Genomic DNA, 21,269 nt, shown 5'->3' with positions numbered 1-21,269 from the left:
AATCATGTTTAACCATATAAATGCCACTGTGAATTACTGGCAATAACATGTAAATACAGTGGGTACGGAAAATATTCAGACCCCTTTACATTTTTCACTCTTTGTTTCATTACAGCCATTTGGTAAATTCTAAAAAGTTCATTTTTGTCTCATTAAAGTACACTCTGCACCCCATCTTGACTGAAAAAAAACAGACATGTAGAAATTTTTGCAAATTTATTAAAAAAGAAAAACTGAAATATCACATGGTCATAAGTATTCAGACCCTTTGTTCAAACACTCATATTTAAGTCACATGCAGTCCATTTCCTTGTGATCCTTCTTGAGATGGTTCTACTCCTTCATTGGAGTCCAGCTGTATTTAATTAAACTGATAGGACTTGATTTGGAAAGGCACACACCTGTCTATATAAGACCTCACAGCTCACAGTGCATGTCAGACTAAATGAGAATCATGAGCTCAAAGGAACTGCCCAAGGAGCTCAGAGACAGAATTGTGGCAAGGCACAGATCTGGCCAAAGTTATAAAAGAATTTCTGCATTACTCAAGGTTCCTAAGAGCACAGTGGCCTCCATAATCCTTAAATGGAAGAAGTTTGGGACCACCAGAAGTCTTCCTAGACCTGGCCGTCCAGCCAAACTGAGCAATCATAGGAGAAGAGCCTTGGTAAGAGAGGTAAAGAAGAACTCCAAGATCACTGTGGCTGAGCTCCAGAGATGCAGTAGGGAGATGGGAGAAAGTTCCACAAAGTCAACTATCACTGCAGCCCTCCACCAGTCGGGCCTTTATGGCAGAGTGGCCCGATGGAAGCCTCTCCTCAGTGCAAGACGTATGAAAGCCTGCATACAATTTGCTCAAGAACACATGAAGGACTCCCAGACTATGAGAAATAAGATTCTCTGGTCTGATGAGACGAAGATAGAACTTTTTGGTGATAATTCTAAGCGGTATGTGTGGAGAAAACCAGGCACTGCTCATCACCTGCCCAATACAATCCCAACAGTGAAACATGGTGGTGGCAGCATCATGCTATGATGGTGTTTTTCAGCTGCAGGGACAGGACGACTGGTTGCAATTGAAGGAAACATGAATGCGGCCAAGTACAGAGATATCCTGGATGAAAACCTCTTCCAGAGTGCTCTGGACCTCAGACTTGGCCGAAGGTTCACCTTCCAACAAGACAATGACCCTAAGCACACAGCTAAAATAACAAAGGAGTGGCTTCAGAACAACTCTGTGACCATTCTTGACTAGCCCAGCCAGAGCCCTGACCTAAACCCAATTGAGCATCTCTGGAGAGACCTGAAAATGGCTGTCCATCAACGTTCACCATCCAACGTGATGGAAATGGAGAGGATCTGCAAGGAAGAATGGCAGAGGATCCCCAAATCCAGGGGTGAAAAACTTGTTGCATCATTCCCAAGAAGACTCATGGCTGTACTAGCTCAAAAGGGTGCTTCTACTATACTGAGCAAAGGGTCTGAATACTTATGACCATGTGATATTTCAGTTTTTCTTTTTTAATAAATTTGCAAAACTTTCTACATTTCTGTTTTTTTTTCAGTCAAGATGGGGTACAGAGTGTACTTTAATGAGAAAAAAAGAGTGAAAAATTTAAAGGGATCTGAATACTTTCCGTACCTACTGTAATGTGATTAATGGTACGCACACGCACTGGCTGCCATTGCCCGCCTAATGTTGTTATCATGGGGTGCCAATGGGTTATCATGGTAGCCAGAGGCCTGCTAATGGGCACCATGACTGACATCTTAGCCCTTCAGTAAAACCAGCCTGTAGCTGGGCTTCATAAGAGAACGTAATTTTCTCTTTACACTGCAATACAGCAGTATACTGTATGGATCAAGCATGCAAGGGATTACAGGTTAAAGCCCCTTATGGTAATCTAACATAGCTATGTAGGTTATTTTATTCTAACAATCAGCATCTAGTAACATTATCCCAATATTTCAATTGTAAGTCCCCAAAATTATATTATAACATGGTCCATGAATCAAGGAAAGGATTGAGTTAATAAATGCATTGCGTCTCGGTGCTTTCATCAGTATTGCAGCCATATCTTTTTTTAGTGTGTCCAATGGTCAGGAAAACAGAACCATATAATAGAATTGTTTATGGAGAGGATTGTGATTGTTTTCTCATCATAAAAAACAATAGCTGGGTACAGATTAACTAATATATTACATATTATAGAGTATAAGAGTGGTATTATTGGGCGTGGAGATGATAACAAATTTACAGAATAAAAAATATTTGGCACTTTCACTAATTTATGAAATGCTACAATTCAGAAAACGTAGTGGTGCGATTAGTGATTTACCATGATCTCATTAAGTTGAACCTATGACACTTGGTCACCATATCGGTCTCTGTGAATGATTTCCATATGGAATATTCTGGTGTTTAGTAATGACTAAAAGAATAGTAACACTTTACTTGGCACAGCAGGTTCATTCGTATAAAATGAAGAACATTCAAAATATCTTCAAACAAATTTTAACCCCCTCCCCTCACCCATAAGATGGAAATGACTATATTAACCCATTCAAAATCTGTACAATAGCTAGAAAATTCATTGTGGTTAAAATTCCAGCAACATACTATCTGCTTATATGAATGCCTTAGAAAGTAATCTTTTATTTGGCAAATGAACAAAAATAGGCTTTTTGATGTGAATATCACCAATATACAGTAGTCTATGCACGAGAAGAGCTCTGCAATATTTGTCATTGTAGATATGAAGGGACTCGGTTCCTTGCATTACATGGATGCAAACAAAGTGGTTACCATCAGGGGTTATGTAAAAAATGTAAGCCCATTCGGGGAGTAAAGTGCTCAATAACCTCAAAGTCTTCGACAACTCCACCTTGGTGGCTCAGTAACTAGTCTCCGCATGTCTTCACATCTTTGTTATGACCCATTTCTTACCAACTTTCTGTTCTGATGTGAACCATAAAGGCTTAGAAATTCATGGTTGGTTGTCTATGTCCTTACCCTCTGCTGTTGGTTAAAGGAACAATGCATTATTTGAGACTTTCGGTGTTCTAGTTGGCCATTGTCCTTTTGAGTTGAAGATAAAATACGCCATATTTAATTCTAATCACGTCATGAGTCACTGGCCCCAAATTGTCTATGGTTATAAACCCATAGTGCGATTCTGTAGAGATGGAAGATACTAAAATGTCATTTTTGTTGGCGTCTGGAAATGATCTTCTGTGTATGTCAGAACTCGATGAAACACACACTTCAGGGAGTGACAAGGGATCAGTATCCCTTTGCCAGTATACAAGGCACACTTAGACATTCTTCTCCTGATTTAGACACAAGGAGCATTTGTGCTGTGGTGGAGAGAACATTAGCAAATCCCTCTATGGATCACCACACAGAACATTTCTGAACCGGGTTCATAGGGGAATTTCTTGGGCAGTGGAATACTCTTCCAAACTCTTCAAACTGAGAAACGCTGCCCATGACCCTAAAATGGAAGCAAAAAGAGTATTTGGCAAGAAAGAAAATAATAAAACACTGATATAGCAAAGCTGATTTTTTCTTTTCTTTTCCATTTTGAAATTAACTTTTCTAGTGACAATAACATTGGATTAGGATCATCTTCAGGCTGAGTGCCCACTATGCATTTTTCAAGCGTTTTTGCAGCGGAATTTCCGCAGCGAAAACGCTTAAAAAACACTTGGTAATACGTGCCCCATGGTCCCCAATGATAATCCGCATGTGCTGTGCACATGCTGCGGAAATTTCCACTGTGGATTATCATTGCAGAAAAATACGCAGCATGTCCATTAATTTTGCGGACACGCAGCGTAATTGCTGCCATTGATTTGCATTGGACCGCGTGACATCCGCATCACTGCATCTGTACATGCAGATATCTCGCGATTCAATGTGCGGATGGTACACAGGTCTGGAGGAGAGGAGACTGTCATCCAGACTTGGGTACCATAGAACCTGTTAAAAAAGAATTTAAAATAAAAAAAAATGATTATACTCACCTTCCGATGTCCTCCCGGTGTTTTCTCCCCTCCGTCTGGTCTGCTGTATGGGTCGCGGTGTTGTGAAGGACCTGACATGACGTCATTGAGTCATGTGACCAGTCACATGACTCAATGACGTCACCGCAGGTCCTTCATACCACCGCGAGCTGCCCAAAATACCGGACGCAGCAGAGAAAACACCGGGAGGACATCGGAAGGTGAGTATAATCTTTTTTTTTTATTTTTTACTATTCTTATTCTTTTTTTTTAACTAACTTGGTCACACTACTATAAATCCATGCCGGTTTGACAAACGCTTCTACCTGGCGGGAAAAACACATGTAAAAACCGCATGCGTTTTTCCTGCCAGGGAGAAGGGGAAAAATATGCAGCATTTCTGCATTGTGAGCACATAGCCTAATAGTGTGCACTGCTTAAAGCATCTTTAACCTAATGATGATCATCATATCTGATACATTTACAAATGGAAGGTTTGATAAATGTTCACATAGTTTAAATAACCATTTGAATCAAATTGTCTAGGTTTAACAGGTTTGTCCAGGACTTCGAAACTAATGCCGTGGGCAGTATGGTGGTTCAGTGATTAGCACTGTAGCCCTGCAGTGCTGGGGTCCTGGCATTAGCGTTGCTACCAGGGAGCAGAGGGGACGGTTACCCCAGGCCCTGTCACATGAAGGGGCCCACCCGGAGCTAGGTCCTCTTCTATGATGAGGCAGAGCACGGCACTCTGAGCTGTCAGGGAGAGGCTGCAAAATTCATGCTCTCCTGTCTGACTCTGCACACGGGCTACCACAATGGCCAGTAGCAGAGGGTTACTCCGTGCAGTGTACAGGGCAGGTCAGCTGTCTCTGACCTGAGGAGCTTGGCTGCGCAGCAGCCCTGAGTTTGGTTCAGCCTGTGCACGGTCTGATTGGCTCAGGCACGCTGGGTCCTAGTGCCCACTTTGGATTTCACTCAGACACTTCCTGGTCCTGCCTCACTGCCTTCAAATTTCATTTCTCCCACACTCCAAAGACATACTGATAGGGAATCTAGATTGTGAGCCCCATTGGGGACAGTGCCTATAATGTCTGTAAAGGGCTGTGGAATTAATGGCGCTACATAAGAGAGTAAAATAAATAAATGTGTTGGACGCCCAGTGTTCAGCTATTAGCGGGTCCCATAGTAGGTGTAAGCAGACAGTGAACCGAACTGGAAGACCACAGCTGTGGTGTCACAGTTTTCAGTACTGATAGTTCACGACAGTTCATTTTATTTCGAAGTGAGAATTGTATCACACGATGCTGATACTCTGATCAAACAGAGTGCCATTAGCATAATCAACCCGATTCCCTCAGATGAGAGAATCTACAAATGATTTGACAAATTGCCAAATGTGCCGACAAACTTCTTATCCAATTCTCAAAAAACGAACTTTGAGAGAAGCAGGAAAAATTGCTAACCTGCCCTCACGAGACAGCCCGCTCAAGCTGCAAATAGTGGGGAATCCTGCCACTGTGCACATTGTACACTGTCAGGATTCTGCAATTTGCAATTACCTAAAGTCATTGTAGAAATGTATGCTGAGCCCGGAAAATCCCTCTAAAATGTAAAGTCTCTTTGTAAAAGCTTTTTTGTGTTGTGATCCAATAAAATCTTGTGATAATTAATCTGGGTGCGCTAACTATTTACTTGTGTCTTTTGTTCTTTCACTTTGCATTTTGTTAATTGATAAAAAATAAACTATGAACACTTTTTTGTTTGAAAGCATTCTTACTTTTTTGCAGCATTTTTTCCACACCTGCTTAAGGCTGTGTTCACACTAGGCGTTTTTTCAGTGTTTTTTTTCTGCACCTTTTTACCTGCATTTTACAGTATGAGCAAAGTCTATGAGATTTCGGAAATCTCATGCACACACATTGATTTATTTGTCATCAGTATTTTGTGCTTTGTAAGTTTTTTTGCACAATACGCCATGTCACTTCTTTCAGCGTTTTTTCAGCAGTTTTGCAGCATTTTTCAATCATTGAAAGTAATGGGCAGTGACAAAAACACTGAAAATAACGCTGCAAAAACACAGGTATCAGGTTTTGCTGCGTTTTTTGTGCAAGACCTGATGAAGTTGAATAGGCAATTTTTTTTTTGCCACTAAACTTTATCAGCATGCATAAAGAGACAAATAGACGGTGACAAAAACGCAAAAAACAAACAAGCAAAAACTAAGCAAAACCTGCTTTTTTGAGGCACAATCTTTACTGCCAAGAGATCAGGTTTTGCTGCAGAAAAAAACCACTGAAAAAACGCCTAGTGTGAACATAGCCTAAAACTTTTGCACAGCACTGTGGATACTGCGGTATAAACTTCACTGCTGTGCCAGTCTTCTATCACGTGAAATAATCTCCTCTTTATGACCTTTTTATGACAGTCATTGCGGGAACTGAATCATACCAAATGCTTTTAATTGACTTTTAACTGATATTTTGATAAACAAGAAGCAAACAGCAATAATGTGAGTAATCATTGACGTTCTGAGGACATAGATGACATTCAGTGGGATGTGGTCAGTTACAAGTCATCAAATCGTTCGTTACTGTAATTGTGTGTTAGTCATACCGGTAATGTTCAGGAGCATGTTTATCAGTCAACACTTGCAGGTATATGGACTGAGACCTTCTCTTTATACACCAATTCTAGAAAAAAAAGAGTGTAATAATAAATAATTAATTTTCCCATTTGTAAGAGGTCACATTACAGAGGTCACAGGTAGTGTTTTGCATTGCATACTCGCATAGTGAATCTGATATTTAGGTTTTGATGCTTTTCTATAATATACACTGGTACAAACTTCTTCAGAGTTTACACAGAAAAGCAAAATATTGACCTTAAAGGCAACTTGTCACCGGTTTCTCCCAATATAAATTACAACCACCAACTTTACGGCCTCTTTTACAGCATTCTAGAATGTAAGTCCCCAATATCCTCTGTATAGCACAAAAAAGACCTTTTATTATACCCCCATAAGGTGCGGTGCAGTCCAGTCCAATGGGCGTTTCTGGTCTTGATCTGGCGCCTCATCTCTTCTTACGATTGCCGTCCACTTTCCTTACTTCATGTGGATGATGTGTCCTACGTCATCCACACACTGTCACCCATTGCACTCCTGTGCAGGCGCACTTCTCTCTGTCCTGCAGAGGGCAGGGCACAGTACTGTAGTGGACATGCACCGGCTTTACTTTCGGATCATCAAAGCTCTTTGTCCTTTCCTGACACATGTGCATTACAGTATTTTGTTCTGCCTTCAGCATGGCAGAGAGAAGTGCGCAGGAGCGAGATCAGGGAACACTGTGTGAATGACATAGGATGCATCATCCACATGAACAGGAGGACGGTGATGGTGGGAAAAAAGGAGGCGCCAGATTAAGACCAGCGAAGACCATTGGACCGGACCGCACTGTATAGGGGTATGATAAAAGGTCTTTTTTGTGCCTTGCAGAGGGGATTGGGGGACTTACATATAGCTTACTAGAATGCTGTAAAAGATGCCTTAAAGGCGGTGGCCGTACTTTATATTGGAAAAAGGTGGTGACAGGTTCCCTTTAATAAATACTATGTAATATAATTTGTAAGGTACGCCTACATCCAAGCGGGGCTGTGGAGTCGGAGTTGTGGAGTCCAAGCCCATTTTGGTGGAGTCGGAGTCGGTATAAAATGGACCGACTCCTAAAATATATAATAAATTGGGTACACTAGTTCAATGCAGTTTGTGGGGAATATTTTTTCATAAGAATTTGGGAAAGGTATGAAATGTCCTATAAATGTCTGTCCTATTCCTGATCTAAGGGTCTAGACTTTTAGCTGAGATGAATCTGAGCTACAGTAAAGGGAGTCGGAGTCATGGAGTCGGAGTTGGTGTCATGGAAATTGAGGAGTCAGAGTCAGAGGTTTGGCTTACCGACTCCACAGCCCTGCATCCAAGAGGCCTAGTCTATGTACTTATGTGGTTTAAATGCCCTGTTGACAACTTTTCCCTTAACAGAGAACATACGTGCTAACATAATGTATCAAGCAGATTGGGCGGGCACCACAACATTAAAATATAGCCAGCTACGTATGTAGATGCCAAAGCAATACAACCGCTACCTAAGAAGAAGATACAGGTCAGGCAGACTTTGCAGGCACCATGACATGTCCTGTCGTCTGTCTAATTGCCTCATACTCTTATCCATGACTTGGTGATGTGCAGCCTCCTTTTCGCATGGATCTCCTCTTTGGTAGCTATCATACTTGCCAATATTCCTAATTTTGGTGTGAAAACCCTGTGATCTAACCAGTAAAACGTTGGAGCTTACGTTTATCCCACCCCAACGTTACCAATTTGGAAATTAAGATGTTGGCACCTTTGACAGACTGACTATATCCAATATGATTACTGGGAATCAGAGCCCTGAGTTGTTAGTTTTGATAAATTCCTGGTACTTTTACATATACTATGCAGTAAACACACAAAGGTAATCCTAGAGATCACCAAAAGTTGTAGTTTTGATTGTATTTTTTTCTTGTGTCTTTATATATTTATTTTCCAAATTTATAAAAAAGACGAAACCTTCATGGGAAGGGGAGCAGATATATATCAGAGTTGTGTTTGTTTCTGACCTGGGCAAATGCAATGAAAAACAGCTGATCATGAGTGTATTTCAGGCGCGGTAATGGGCGTTCGGGACCATTTTCTCTTACCCATTTTTGGTAAGCCTGGAAAACAATAAATCAGAAATATTGGCTGTGACATCAGTCAGCACAATTATACAACCTCAATAATGGAGGGCACATGAGGCAGAGCACACAGTTACAGAATAAGCTTGTTCTCCTGTTTTAGACAAAGACAGTCTAAAGGCGCCATCTATACTGAATATGGAAATGCTGCAGTACCAATGGGAGGGTTGCCCTGTATAGGTTCGAACTGCCCCAGGGAGAGGGGCTCATGCCAAACTGAGCTGGTGCCCAGCGCTGAACATGGAAAACAATAGCTCCAATATTACAGATACCTTTATATGTATGACCTTGGAAGAGGACGGTTAAAAGAATATAAATGGACTAAAATTAAGATCAACTTAAAGTCAAATATATAAACAATATACCATACTTACATAATATGCTAATTTAAGGCCACCCATGTCTGCAATATTTTCTCCCAAAGTTAGCCTTCCATTTACCTGAAAAACAGCACACAGTCACATTTTTCTCCAGTCCATCTCTCTTGTAACAGTACTGACAGCGTTCTATTCTAACTGGTGGACCTAAGACTTTACTGACTATTTCCATCTCAAAAACTTTCGTAATTTCTCAAAGCTATAGCATCAGTTGATGCAGAGTTCGAATCCCACCTCTGGGACCCCCATGCCATGCTGTGCAGGGAAACTGTAACACAACTTGATTAAAGTGAATTGTGCCGACTTCTGTCTCCCGCCTGGCCGGGTGGCCAACAGCGCTGCTATGCCGGAGAACAGTGAAGGAGCTGCAGTGCTGGGAGAACAGTAAAGGGGCTGCAATCTGATCATCTGATTGTAAAGTAGTGGCTTTACCTAGTAATGTGACATCACTTCATGCGATAGAAAACCCATATAACACAATCTAATATTACAGAACAAAACCATAAGATCCAGACAGAATAATACACAAACATGTATAAATGAATAAGTATTGTGAATTTCTAAGGCAAAGAAGCTGATCTAGTAACTCTGTTTATATTACCTGTATTGTATAATATTAATATATTAGAAATTATCTCCAGGCTGTAAATATCACACTGTACAGAATGATGCATAAAATGACACAGATTAGATACAGTAAATTATACTGCGTCTTATCTGGCCATGTGATGTTACCGTACATTGCATTGCATGAATATACATGGAATCTACTCCCTGAAATCGCATTAATAACTGACTTTATTTAGCTTCTAATAGAGCAGATGCAGCTATGGTGGGACTGGAATATTAGTCTTCATAAGTTAGAAGTAATAATGGTACTTTATGCATCCTCCTCTTATCTCCAGAGTCTTAGTATTCATTTCTTTGAAGAAGATTCTGATGCATAATTCTAAAATGTCATTTTTTGCTGCTCTGCTTTACACAGCTCCCGCAATGTACTATACATTATAATATATTTGGAATTAACCATGTCTTACCGTTTAGTATATACAGGATATCCATTTTTCTTTAAAGGGAACCTGTCACATCTAGAAATGCTATTTATTTGAGGATATAGCAGTAATCTGCAGGTAAAAAGCCTTTGAATCATGCCTAGCTGCCTTACTGGAGCAGCGACCACAGGGAGAAAATGAAGTTTTATTCTCCCTGCAGGTGCTCGCTCCAGGCATTGGGGCGGTGCTGGGAGCTGTAACAGTCACCGATCACTGAGTGCATGGTAATCACTACCTAGCACATTGATTGACAGCCTGCCCTGCACACGGACTTGCAGCACACACAACTGCAAACTTTCATGCTGGTCTTGCTGATGGGGCAAGCTGGAGTCATTAAGCGGTGCACACCTCTTAATGAATTGGGCCACTGTGTAGTGATAGGTATATGTAAGAGCACCCTGAACCGCCATTATGATAGGAAGCTGCATGGAGGATCAAATGTCATAAAATGTAATTTTCTCCCTTTAGCCGCTTCTTCAGTAAACCTGCTGGCATGATATAAACACAATATACAAACAGATTCCCATTATTTAGTCTGAAGGTGACAGGTTCCCCTTTTTTAAAAAAAAAAAACAGGCCCAACTATTTAGAGCATGTGTAAACAGGCGGCTTTAGAGATACTTACAGATCTATAATATCACATCCATAGACTGCTATAAACACATACTACAACACTTTTTGTCTCTGATTTTCTACATAGGCACACATGGATTTTGTGGCATCTGCAAAATCCTTTTATTATATTTCCCATATTCTGATTACTGATATAAATTGCAGCTCCAAAGACTTACATTATCTTCCACTTATTAAGGATGACAAATCATTGGATGAAACTGGTTCAGACTTTTAATTGATTTGTTCTACTGGGCATGCTTTAATGTATATTATGCCAAAATTGTATCATAGTAGAGGAATACATAGACACCAGCAGCCAAACGCTTCCGGACCTTGACATCGTGCCTGCAGTAACAGATGTGGAGGTACAGGGGGCAGCGAATACTTAAAGGAGTTCTCCCACAAACAAAAGTTCATTTTAATCAATAGATCTTGGAATAATAATAAGTTCCACAATTGAATGTATTTAATATAATTTAAACTGTCCCCAGGTCACAATTAGTGATGCAATGTGCATCACTAAAATGCTTTTTCCATGAAAATCGGCGCTGTAGTCATTTGTCAAAAGCACTTGATATAGTTATAACATACTTGCTCATTCAGTCATAGGGGTGTTCTTTACTGTATTTAGTCATGCTGGTTGCCGCCCATTCAATTTGAATTCTAATTCTGCGCTTGCGCACTTTGCTGTTTTAGTCAGCTTACTCAGTGTGTTTGTGACATTACCTGCGCTTGCGCAATGTGTAAGTTTAATCCTCACTTGCGCATTGTTCCTGGGGTCCCCACGCGTGCTCCATGACCGCCGTGATGCATGGGGGCACCATGATGCATGGCTCCCCCACGCGTGCGCTGTGACTCGCGGCTCCCTGTGCGTGCGCACCCAGTCAGTGAAGCTGTGAACTAAATGCGGAAACTGGGGGGGGAGCCGCGTGTCACGGTGCACGAGCGGGGGAGCCGCGCGTCACGGCGCATGTGCAGGGACCCCAGGAACAATGCGCAAGCGTGGATCAAACTTACACATTGCGCAAGCACAGGTAATGTCACAAACACACTGAGCAAGCTGACTGATACAGCAAAGTGCGCAAGCGCGGAATTAGAATTCAAATTGAGTTGGCGACGACCAGCATGACTAAATACAGTAAAGAACACCACTATGACTGAACGACCGAGTAAGTTATAACTATGTCAAGTGCTTTAGGCAAATGACTATAGCACTGATTTTCATGGAAAAAACATGTTAGTGATGCACATTGCATCACTAATTGTGACCTGGGGACAGTTTAAATTATACAAATGACAAGAAAAGTTGCCTTTAAATAATTTCCATCTATTGTCTATTCCATTTGCACAACAGCATGTGAAATTAATTGTCAATCAGTGTTGCTTCCTAAGTGGACAGCTTGATTTCACAGAAGTTTGATGCACTTGGAGTTATACACCGCGTGCAGAATTATTAGGCAAATGCGTATTTTGATCACTTTGATACTTTTTATACATATTGTCCTACTCCAAGCTGCATAGGCTTGAGAGCCAACTACCAATCAAGTAAATCTGGTGATGTACATTTCTGTAATGAGGAGGGGTGTTGACTAATGACATCAACACCCTATATAAGGTGTGCTTAATTATTAGGCAACTTCCTTTCCTTTGGCAAAATGGGTCAGAAGAGAGATTTGACAGGCTCTGAAAAGTCCAAAATTGTGAGATGACTTGCAGAGGGATGCAGCAGTCTTGAAATTTCCAAACTTTTGAAGCGTGATCACCGAACAATCAAGCGTTTCATGGCAAATATGTTAGAACTCTCCTGTTAGGTTTTTTCTATTATGCTGGTCACATGACCGTTTTTGCCTATTTAATCCTGCTCCGCTAGCAGTTCTTAAGCTAGCCAGGTGCTTTGTTACCTTTCTCAGTCAGTTTAGCTAGGTCTTTTGACCTCTTTGTTCTATGTTGTTTGTTTGTCTTTTACTGCTACAATTTCTGCTAGGAGGTGTCCATCTTTCTCCCAGTCCCTAGTTCTTGTAGGGATCCCTCCCTCACATCTATAGGTCTTCGTTCAGACTAGCTGACGACTTTAGCGGGTCTGATCACAGGATCAGGTTCCCCGTTACATCGTAGGGATCTAGCTTAGTTCTATTGTAGGGACAGATATCCTGTGTTTCCTTAGTGCTTGTAGCAGATCATAACAGTAAGTTCAGCCCAAAAATTTTCTCTAAGGAAAGACCTCCAGTTTCCATCATGGTGTCGGTTCAGGATTTGGCTCAACGCCTGCAGGGACTCTCTCTGGAGGTGGCCGAGCTCCAACAACACGTGAGTAGCTGTTCTGGAGCGCATTTTGTGGAGCCAAAGGTACGATTGCCTGATTTATTTTTTGGTGAACAACAAGATTTTTTTTCCTTTAAAAATGCTTGTTTATTGTATTTTCGTTTGAGACCCAGATCCTCTGGTGATGAATCACAGCGCATAGGGTTCATAATGTCACTTTTGCGCAAAGAACCTCAGGGATGGGCCTTTTCTCTCCAACCTAGTGATCCGTGCTTTAGATCAGTGGATAGTTTTTTTTCTGCTTTGGGGTTGTTGTATGATGATCCTGATCGTGTCTGAGACGGAATTGAGACATTTGAGGCAGGGATCAGGTAATGTGGAAAATTATTGTACTCACTTCCGTCGGTGGTCGGCTCAGGTGGGGTGGAACGATTCAGCTCTGAAAAGTTTGTTTCTAGCTGGGCTAGGTGAAAGGGTTAAGGATCTGCTGATTGCTTATCCTACACCTGGAAACTTGCAGGAGGCAATGCAATTAGCTATACGGGTGGACAGGAGACTGCGTGCAAGGGTTAATGAGAGTAAATCCTCTGCCATGTCAGCTCCAAGTCTTGAGAGGGTCTGTACTGACACTGGAGAGCCAATGGAGATTGGGGCGATGTCACCCCGCTCTCAGGAAAAAGACCGCAGGTTTTCTGAAGGTTTGTGCTTCTATTGCGGCAAATCTGACCATTTCATTAAGAACTGTGTGCTTCGTATGAATAAAGAAAAAAAAAGGTCAGTTACGCCCGTATAGCCTGTTTAAATACTAAGGGGGTATTTCTTTCTGCTACTACCGCAGCTCAGGAAGAATTAATTGAATTTCGGGTATTTGTGGATTGTGGTTCAACTCTGAATGTGATTGATGGGGGATTCTTGGAAAAACTTAATTTAAAACCCAAACCTTTGTCATCCCCTATTGCCATGGTTTCTGTCGATGGCACTCCCTTGAAATGTGTTACTCACAAGGTTTATGAATTTCCCCTCACTATTAATGGTATTCACCAAGAAAATTTGGATTTGGTGGTATTAAATAATTTGCCTTCTCCAGTAGTTTTGGGGTTGCCCTGGTTAAAATTGCACAATCCTGTACTGGATTGGTCTACCAATGAAATTAAGTCCTGGAGCCCTAAGTGTTATGACAAGTGTTGTAACAGGCGCATTGCTGCTGTGGATAAAGGGGAGTTACCTGTACCTATTCAGGATTTTTGGAAAGTTTTTTCTGAGGAGGAGTCGCAAATTTTGCCTCCCCATAGAGACTACGATTGTACCATTGAATTTGTCCCTGGAGCGACTCTTCCTAAAAGTCGTTTATTTAATCTGACTATTCCTGAGAGAAAGGCTTTGGAGGAATACATACAGACGAGCTTGGCCGCCGGTCATATCAGACCCTCTAAGTCACCTGTGGCTGTTGGATTTTTTTTTGTTAAAAAAAAGGACGGCGGTTTACGTCCTTGTTTGGACTTTCGCGAGATTAATAAAATTACTGTACACAATCCCTACCCACTGCCATTGATTCCTGATTTGTTTAACCAGTTAGTGGGGGCCAAGTGGTTCTCTAAACTTGATCTCCGGGGGTCATACAATTTGTTGTGCATGAAAGAGGGTGATGAATGGAAGACTGCTTTTAACACTCCTGTGGGTCATTTTGAGAATTTGGTTATGCCTTTTGGTCTTACCAATGCACCAGCATTTTTTCAGAATCTTATTAATGACATCCTTAGACCTTTGATCAGCAAAAATGTGGTTGTGTATTTGGATGACATTTTGATTTACTCACCTGACCTGGAGTCTCATTGGCGGAGCGTACGTGAGGTATTGCAGTTATTGATTGACAATTCGCTTTTTGCTAAGCTGGAGAAATGTGAGTTCGCTGTACAGAGAATTCGTTTTTTGGGCTACATTATCTCCAGCGAGGGCTTTGAGATGGACCCGGTGAAAGTTCAAGCTGTGCAGGAATGGCCTAGGCCTATTGGTTTGAAATCGATACAGAGGTTTTTGGGTTTCACCAATTATTACCGAAAATTCATTAAAAAATTTTCTATTATTTTTAAACCACTGACCGATCTCACCAGGAAAGGTTCTAATACGGTTCAGTGGACTACTGAGGCCATTGAAGCGTTTGTGTTTCTAAAGGAGAGGTTCAGCTCTGCCCCCATCCTTATGCAGCCTGATGTAACTAAGCCGTTTTTGGTTGAGGTTGATGCTTCTTCTGTGGGGGTCGGTGCGGTGTTGTCTCAGAAAAACAAGGATGGAGTACATCCCTGTGCTTTTTTTTCAAAAAAATTTTCTGAGACTGAACTTAATTACGATATTGGTAATCGGGAATTGCTGGCTATTAAACTCGCATTTGAACACTGGCGTCATCTCTTGGAAGGTGCTGATTTTCCCATTCAGGTTTTCACTGATCATAAAAATCTGATCTATCTTGATGCTGCCAAGCGCTTGAATGCCCGTCAGGCTAGGTGGGCACTTTTTTTTTCGCGGTTTAATTTTTCCGTTACTTACATCCCGGCTACCAAGAATGTTAAAGCTGATGCTTTGTCTCGCAGCTTTTCTCCCATGGTCAGTGCTGAGGAGGAGGAGAGCATTTTACAAGAAGGTGTTGTGATTGCTGCATTGGACTCCGTTTTGGAAGATGAGATTCTTAAAGCACAGGAGAATGCCCCATCCAACACTCCCCATGGGAGGTTGTTTGTGCCTAGGACCTTTAGGAGAGATTTGTTTGTTGAGTGTCATGAGTCTCGGTTGGCAGGTCATCCTGGAATTTCTGAGACCAAGAGACTTGTGGGTCGCAGTTTTTGGTGGCCTGGATGGCAGAAGGAAGTCATTAAGTGGGTGCGTCAATGTACTGTGTGTGCTAGATCTAAGTCTTCACATACTCCTGCTGCGGGGTTGCTTTGCCCTCTGGAGGTTCCTAGTGCACCTTGGACACATCTGGCTATGGACTTTATTACTGACCTTCCCCCCTCTGAGGGTTTCATGGTCATCTGGGTGGTCGTGGACCGTTTTAGCAAGATGTGTCACTTGGTTCCCTTCATCAAACTGCCCTGTGCTAAGACACTCGCTAAGGCCTTTGTCAAGGAGATTGTCAGACTCCATGGTGTTCCTACTGACATTGTTTCTGATAGGGGACTTCAGTTTGTGGCTCGTTTTTGGCGTGCCTTTTGTGACAGGTTGGGAGTCCATTTGTCGTTTTCATCTGGATATCATCCTGAGTCTAATGGCAAGACAGAAAGGAAGAACCAGGTTGTTGAGCGGCAGCGGCCGCGACCAGTCAGCAGAGCGGTGTTTAACTTTAGCGCCAAGATCACTGATTGGTCTCGTGCGGAGAGCACGACCAATCAGCGAATCGTATTGGTGAGGAGCGGGGAGCGGAATCGTATTAGTGCGGGAACGGGGAGCGCCGCTGCCTGTGCGGATACTTCCACTTCGAGAAGCCGGGAGATGAGCGACTGCTCGCAGCAGAAGTATCCCGACCCGCAGCGCCGCTCCCCGATCCTCCCTTCACACCCTAGCTGCTGATGTCTCCACAGTATCCGTATAGTGTTACAAAGGTCCGGACATTTGTGTGAAAAATCGCTGATTGGTCGCTGGCGCTGCCCGCGACCAATCACCGATTTGGGCGCCAAATTTAAATATCGGCCGCGACCAATCACCGATCTTGGCTCCACATTTAAACACCGCTGTGCTGATTGGTCGCGGCCGATATTTGAATTTGGCGCCCAAATCGGTGATTGGTCGCGGGCAGCGCCTGCGACCAATCAGCGATTTATAACACAAATGTCTGGACCTTTGTAACACCATGCGGATACTGTGGGGACATCAGCGGCTAGGGTGTGAAGGGAGGACCGGGGAGCGGCACTGCGGGTCGGGATACTTCTGCTGCGAGCAGTCGCTCATCTCCCGGCTTCTCGGAGTGGAAGTAGCCGCACAGGCAGCGGCGCTCCCCGGTCCTCACTAATACGATTCCGCTCCCCGCTCACCAATACGATTCGCTGATTGGTCGCGCTCTCCGCACGCGACCAATCAGTGATCTTGGCGCTAAAGTTAAACACTGCTGTGCTGATTGGTCGCCGACGCTGTGCGCGACCAATCACCGATTTGGGCGGCACATTTAAATAGCGTCCGCGACCAATCAGTACAGCGGTGTTTAAATGTGGAGCCAAGATCGGTGATTGGTCGCGGCCGATATTTAAATTTGGCGCCGAAATCGGTGATTGATCGCGGGCAGCGCCAGCGACCAATCAGCGTTTTTTAACACAAATGTCCGGACCTTTGTAACACCATGCAGATACTGTGGCGACATCAGCGGCTAGGGTGTGAAGGGAGGACCGGGGAGCGGCGCTGCGGGTCGGGATACTTCTGCTCCGAGCGCCCGCTCATGTCCCGGGTTCTCGGAGCGGAAGTATCCGCACAGGCAGCGCCGCTGACATCCATGCGGCTAGGGCGTGAAGGGAGGACCGGGGAGCGGCGCTGCAGGTCCAATTGGTCGCGGCCGCTATTTAAATGTGCCGCACAAATCGTTGATTGGTCGCGGACTTGGCCCGCGACCAATCACTGATCTTGCGGCCAAAGTTAAACACTACTGTGAAGATTGGTCGTGGACGCTGCCAGCGACCAATCACCGATTTGGGCGCCAAATTTAAATATCGGCCGCGACCATTCACCAATCTTGGCTCCACATTTAAACACCGCTGTGCTGATTGGTCGCGGCCGATATTTAAATTTGGCGCCCAAATAGGCGACTGGTCGCGGGCAGCGCCAGCGACCAATCAGCGATTTTTAACACAAATGTCCGGACCTTTGTAACACCATGCAGATACTGTGGGGACATCAGCGGCTAGGGTGTGAAGGGAGGACCGGGGAGCGGCGCTGCGGGTCGGGATACTTCTGCTGCGAGCGCCCGCTCATGTCCCTGGTTCTTGCAGCGTAAGTATCCGGACAGGCAGCGGCGCTGACATCCAATTGGTCGCGGACGCTATTTAAAATTGCCGCACAAATCGGTGATTGGTCGCTGTCTTGGCCCGCGACCAATGACTGATCTTGGCGCCAAAGTTAAACACTATTGTGCTGATTGGTCGCGGACGCTGACCGCGACCAATCACCGATTTGGGCGCAAAATTTAAATATCGGCCGCGACCAATCACCGATGTGGGCGCCAAATTTAAATATCGGCCGCGACCAATCACCGATCTTGGCTCCACATTTAAACACCACTGTGGTGATTGGTCGCGGCCGATATTTAAATTTGGGGCCCAAATCGGTGATTGGTCGCGGCCGATATTTAAATTTGGGGCCCAAATCGGTGATTGGTCGCGGCCGATATTTAAATTTGGGGCACAAATCGGTGATTGGTCGCGGCCGATATTTAAATTTTGCGCCCAAATCGGTGATTGGTCGCGGTCAGCGTCCGCGACCAATCAGCACAATAGTGTTTAAGTTTTGCGCTAAGATCAGTGATTGGTCGGGTCCGAAGACCGCGACCAATCATCGAATCGTCTTGGTGAGGACCGAGGAGCGCCGCTGCCTGTGCGGATACTTCCGCAGCGATAACCGGGGACATAGCGGGCGCTCGCAGCAGAAGTATCCCGACCCGCAGCGCCGCTCCCCGGTCCTCCCTTCCGCATGGAGGTCAGCGGCGCCGGCGGTCCTTCCGCTGCTACCGGCTGGGAGATGAGCGCCTCGCGCCGCTCATCTCCCGGCTGCATCTCCGTCCCGCAGATGGGTCTGGCGGTCGGGTTCCTTCTGCTGTTGCCGGCCGGGAGATGAGCGCCTCGCGCCGGTCATCTCCCGACTGCATAGCCGCTCAGCTCCGTCCCGCAGATGAGCCGCTAACGGCCGCCATCTTTTTTTAGAAATCCCCCGGCGCTGATTGGCCGCTGCCGGACCAATGAGCGACACGGGATTTCCTGGACAGACAGACACACAGACACACAGACAGACAGACAGACAGACGGGATAAGACGATTATATATATAGATGAAATGAGAGTGACTCTTGATGGGCCAGATGGATGGGCCAGAGGCTGGATCTGTAAAGGGCAGAGAGCTCCACTTCGACTCAGACGCCAGCAAGGTGGAGGTGGGGTACTGTTTTGGGCTGGTATCATCAAAGATGAACTTGAGGGACCTTTTTGGGTTGAGGATGGAGTGAAGCTCAACTCCCAGACCTACTGCCAGTTTCTGGAAGACAACTTCTTTAAGCAGTGGTACAGGAAGAAGTCAGTATCGTTCAAGAAAAACATGATTTTCATGCAGGACAATGCTCCATCACATGCATCCAACTACTCCACAGCGTGGCTGGCCAGTAAAGGTCTAAAAGAAGAAAAAATAATGACATGACCCCCTTGTTCACCTGATCTGAACCCCATAGAGAACCTGTGGTCCATCATAAAATGTGAGATCTACAGGGAGGGAAAACTGTACACCTCTCGGAACTGTGTCTGGGATGCTGTGGTGGCTGCTGCACGCAATGTTGATCGAAAACAGATCAAGCAACTGACAGAATCTATGGATGGAAGGCTGTTGAGTGTCATCATAAAGAAAGGTGGCTATACTGATCACTAATTTTTTTTGTTTTTGTTTTTGCATGTCAGAAATGTTTATTTCTAAATTGTGTGCACTGATATTGGTTTACCTGGTGAAAATAAACAAGTGAGATGGGATTATATTTGTTTTTTATTAAGTTGCCTAATAATTCTGCACAGTAATAGTTACCTGCACAAACAGATATCCTCCTAAGATAGCCAAATCTAAAGAAAGCCCACTCCAACTTCCAAAAATATTAAGCTTGGATATTTATGAGTCTTTTGGGTTGATCAATAATAAAAATAATCCTCTAAAATACAACTTGCCTAATAATTCTGCACACAGTGTATTCTGTTGTTTAAGTGTTCCCTTTATTTTTTTGAGCAGTGTATTTCTACATTGGGGTAAACAAATTTCACATATTTCATGACAGTCCAGGCTGAAACCATGAAACCCTCCAGCCATTACATATGGTTTTCTCACCCGCTGGTTGTACACAGTGAAGTTTTCATACAGATCTACAATGCATTCTGCTTTCTTTAGGAATTTGCTGTAGGATTCCTCAGTCCACCAGTGGATCAGGTTGCCAAAGGAGTCATATTGACCCCCTACAGTTAAAAAAAAAGAGTTATTAAATAAATATAATATAAAATATGAAAGTACCAAATAGATTAATAGGAAATATAAAACATTAAAGTTAGGGCTACATGGCGAATTTAGCTGCAACACAGATCGCTCGGCCAGAGATTGCTAAGTGTCACTGCTATATCGCAGATCAATACAAGTGAATAAGGTGACATTGCAACCCTGAGCGTCAAGAGACAAGCCAGCAAGAAATGTAACCGGATCAGATTTTTGTAGATTTGCTTGATGCAGTTGTGGTACCATCAGGGTAACAATGTGGCTTCATTCACTTTTTTTTGAGCTACCCAGCAATTGTTGCCGTGCGTCCTGTGTTGTGGCCAAAGTCACAGTGTAGCCCTAGCCTTATATTGACAAATCACTTAACCAGGTATTTAGTAGTATCCAGGCTTAAATTCTTATCATAATACTTATTATAACGAACTGTAGTAATTCTGTAAAGTACAGTTCCTGTATAAACAGAGAATAACCTGTACTTGCAGAGTAGAGGCTGCTGTACGCTTTCATTCATTGTAAACTACTGATGAACCATTTAAAGGAGTTGTCCACTACTATCCAAAATATGCCAATGTGTTTTAGGCTATGTGCCCACGATGCAGAAATGCTCTGGATTTTTCCTGAGCGTTTCTGCATCTCCCTGGCAGAAAAAACGCATGCGGATTGTACATGCGGATTGTACATGCGTTTTTCCTGCCAGGGACATGCGAATGTGAAGCGTTCTTCACATGCATTTCCGCGGGTTGACAAGCGCTTTCCAAGCGATTTTAGAATCACTTGGAAAGTGCTTGTTAACTTGGTCACACTATATAAATCCATGCAAACGGCATGGATTTATATAGTGTGACCCCAAAGAATGGTTAAAAATAAAAAAATAAATCTATACCTACCTTCCGATGGCCCCCGGTGTCTTGCTTCGCTCCGTCCTGGCTGCCGGCAGATCTCGGTACACTACACTGAAGGACCTGCCGACGTCAGCG

General features: G+C 43.6%; 1 protein-coding gene across 1 annotated transcript in view; it reads right to left on the bottom strand.

The window, feature by feature from the left end:
• Positions 1 to 2,636: 2,636 nt before the first annotated feature.
• The window catches only part of ECEL1 (endothelin converting enzyme like 1), a 119,923-nt gene continuing 101,290 nt past the window's right edge, over positions 2,637 to 21,269 (bottom strand). Inside the window, exons 14-18 of the mRNA XM_073675251.1 lie at positions 20,134 to 20,258; positions 9,153 to 9,218; positions 8,662 to 8,757; positions 6,622 to 6,698; positions 2,637 to 3,494 (exon numbers count right to left, since the gene is read on the bottom strand). Coding sequence (XP_073531352.1) covers positions 3,395 to 3,494; positions 6,622 to 6,698; positions 8,662 to 8,757; positions 9,153 to 9,218; positions 20,134 to 20,258 — 464 coding nt within the window. The 3' untranslated portion in view covers positions 2,637 to 3,394. The remainder of the gene's footprint in view (positions 3,495 to 6,621; positions 6,699 to 8,661; positions 8,758 to 9,152; positions 9,219 to 20,133; positions 20,259 to 21,269) is intronic.

This window comes from Phyllobates terribilis, unplaced genomic scaffold (assembly GCF_046119375.1).
Source record: "Phyllobates terribilis strain yellow unplaced genomic scaffold, ASM4611937v1 Scaffold_3__8_contigs__length_932513732, whole genome shotgun sequence".
Classification (NCBI taxonomy): domain Eukaryota; kingdom Metazoa; phylum Chordata; class Amphibia; order Anura; family Dendrobatidae; genus Phyllobates; species Phyllobates terribilis.
This window is presented reverse-complemented; position numbering and strand designations above follow the sequence as displayed.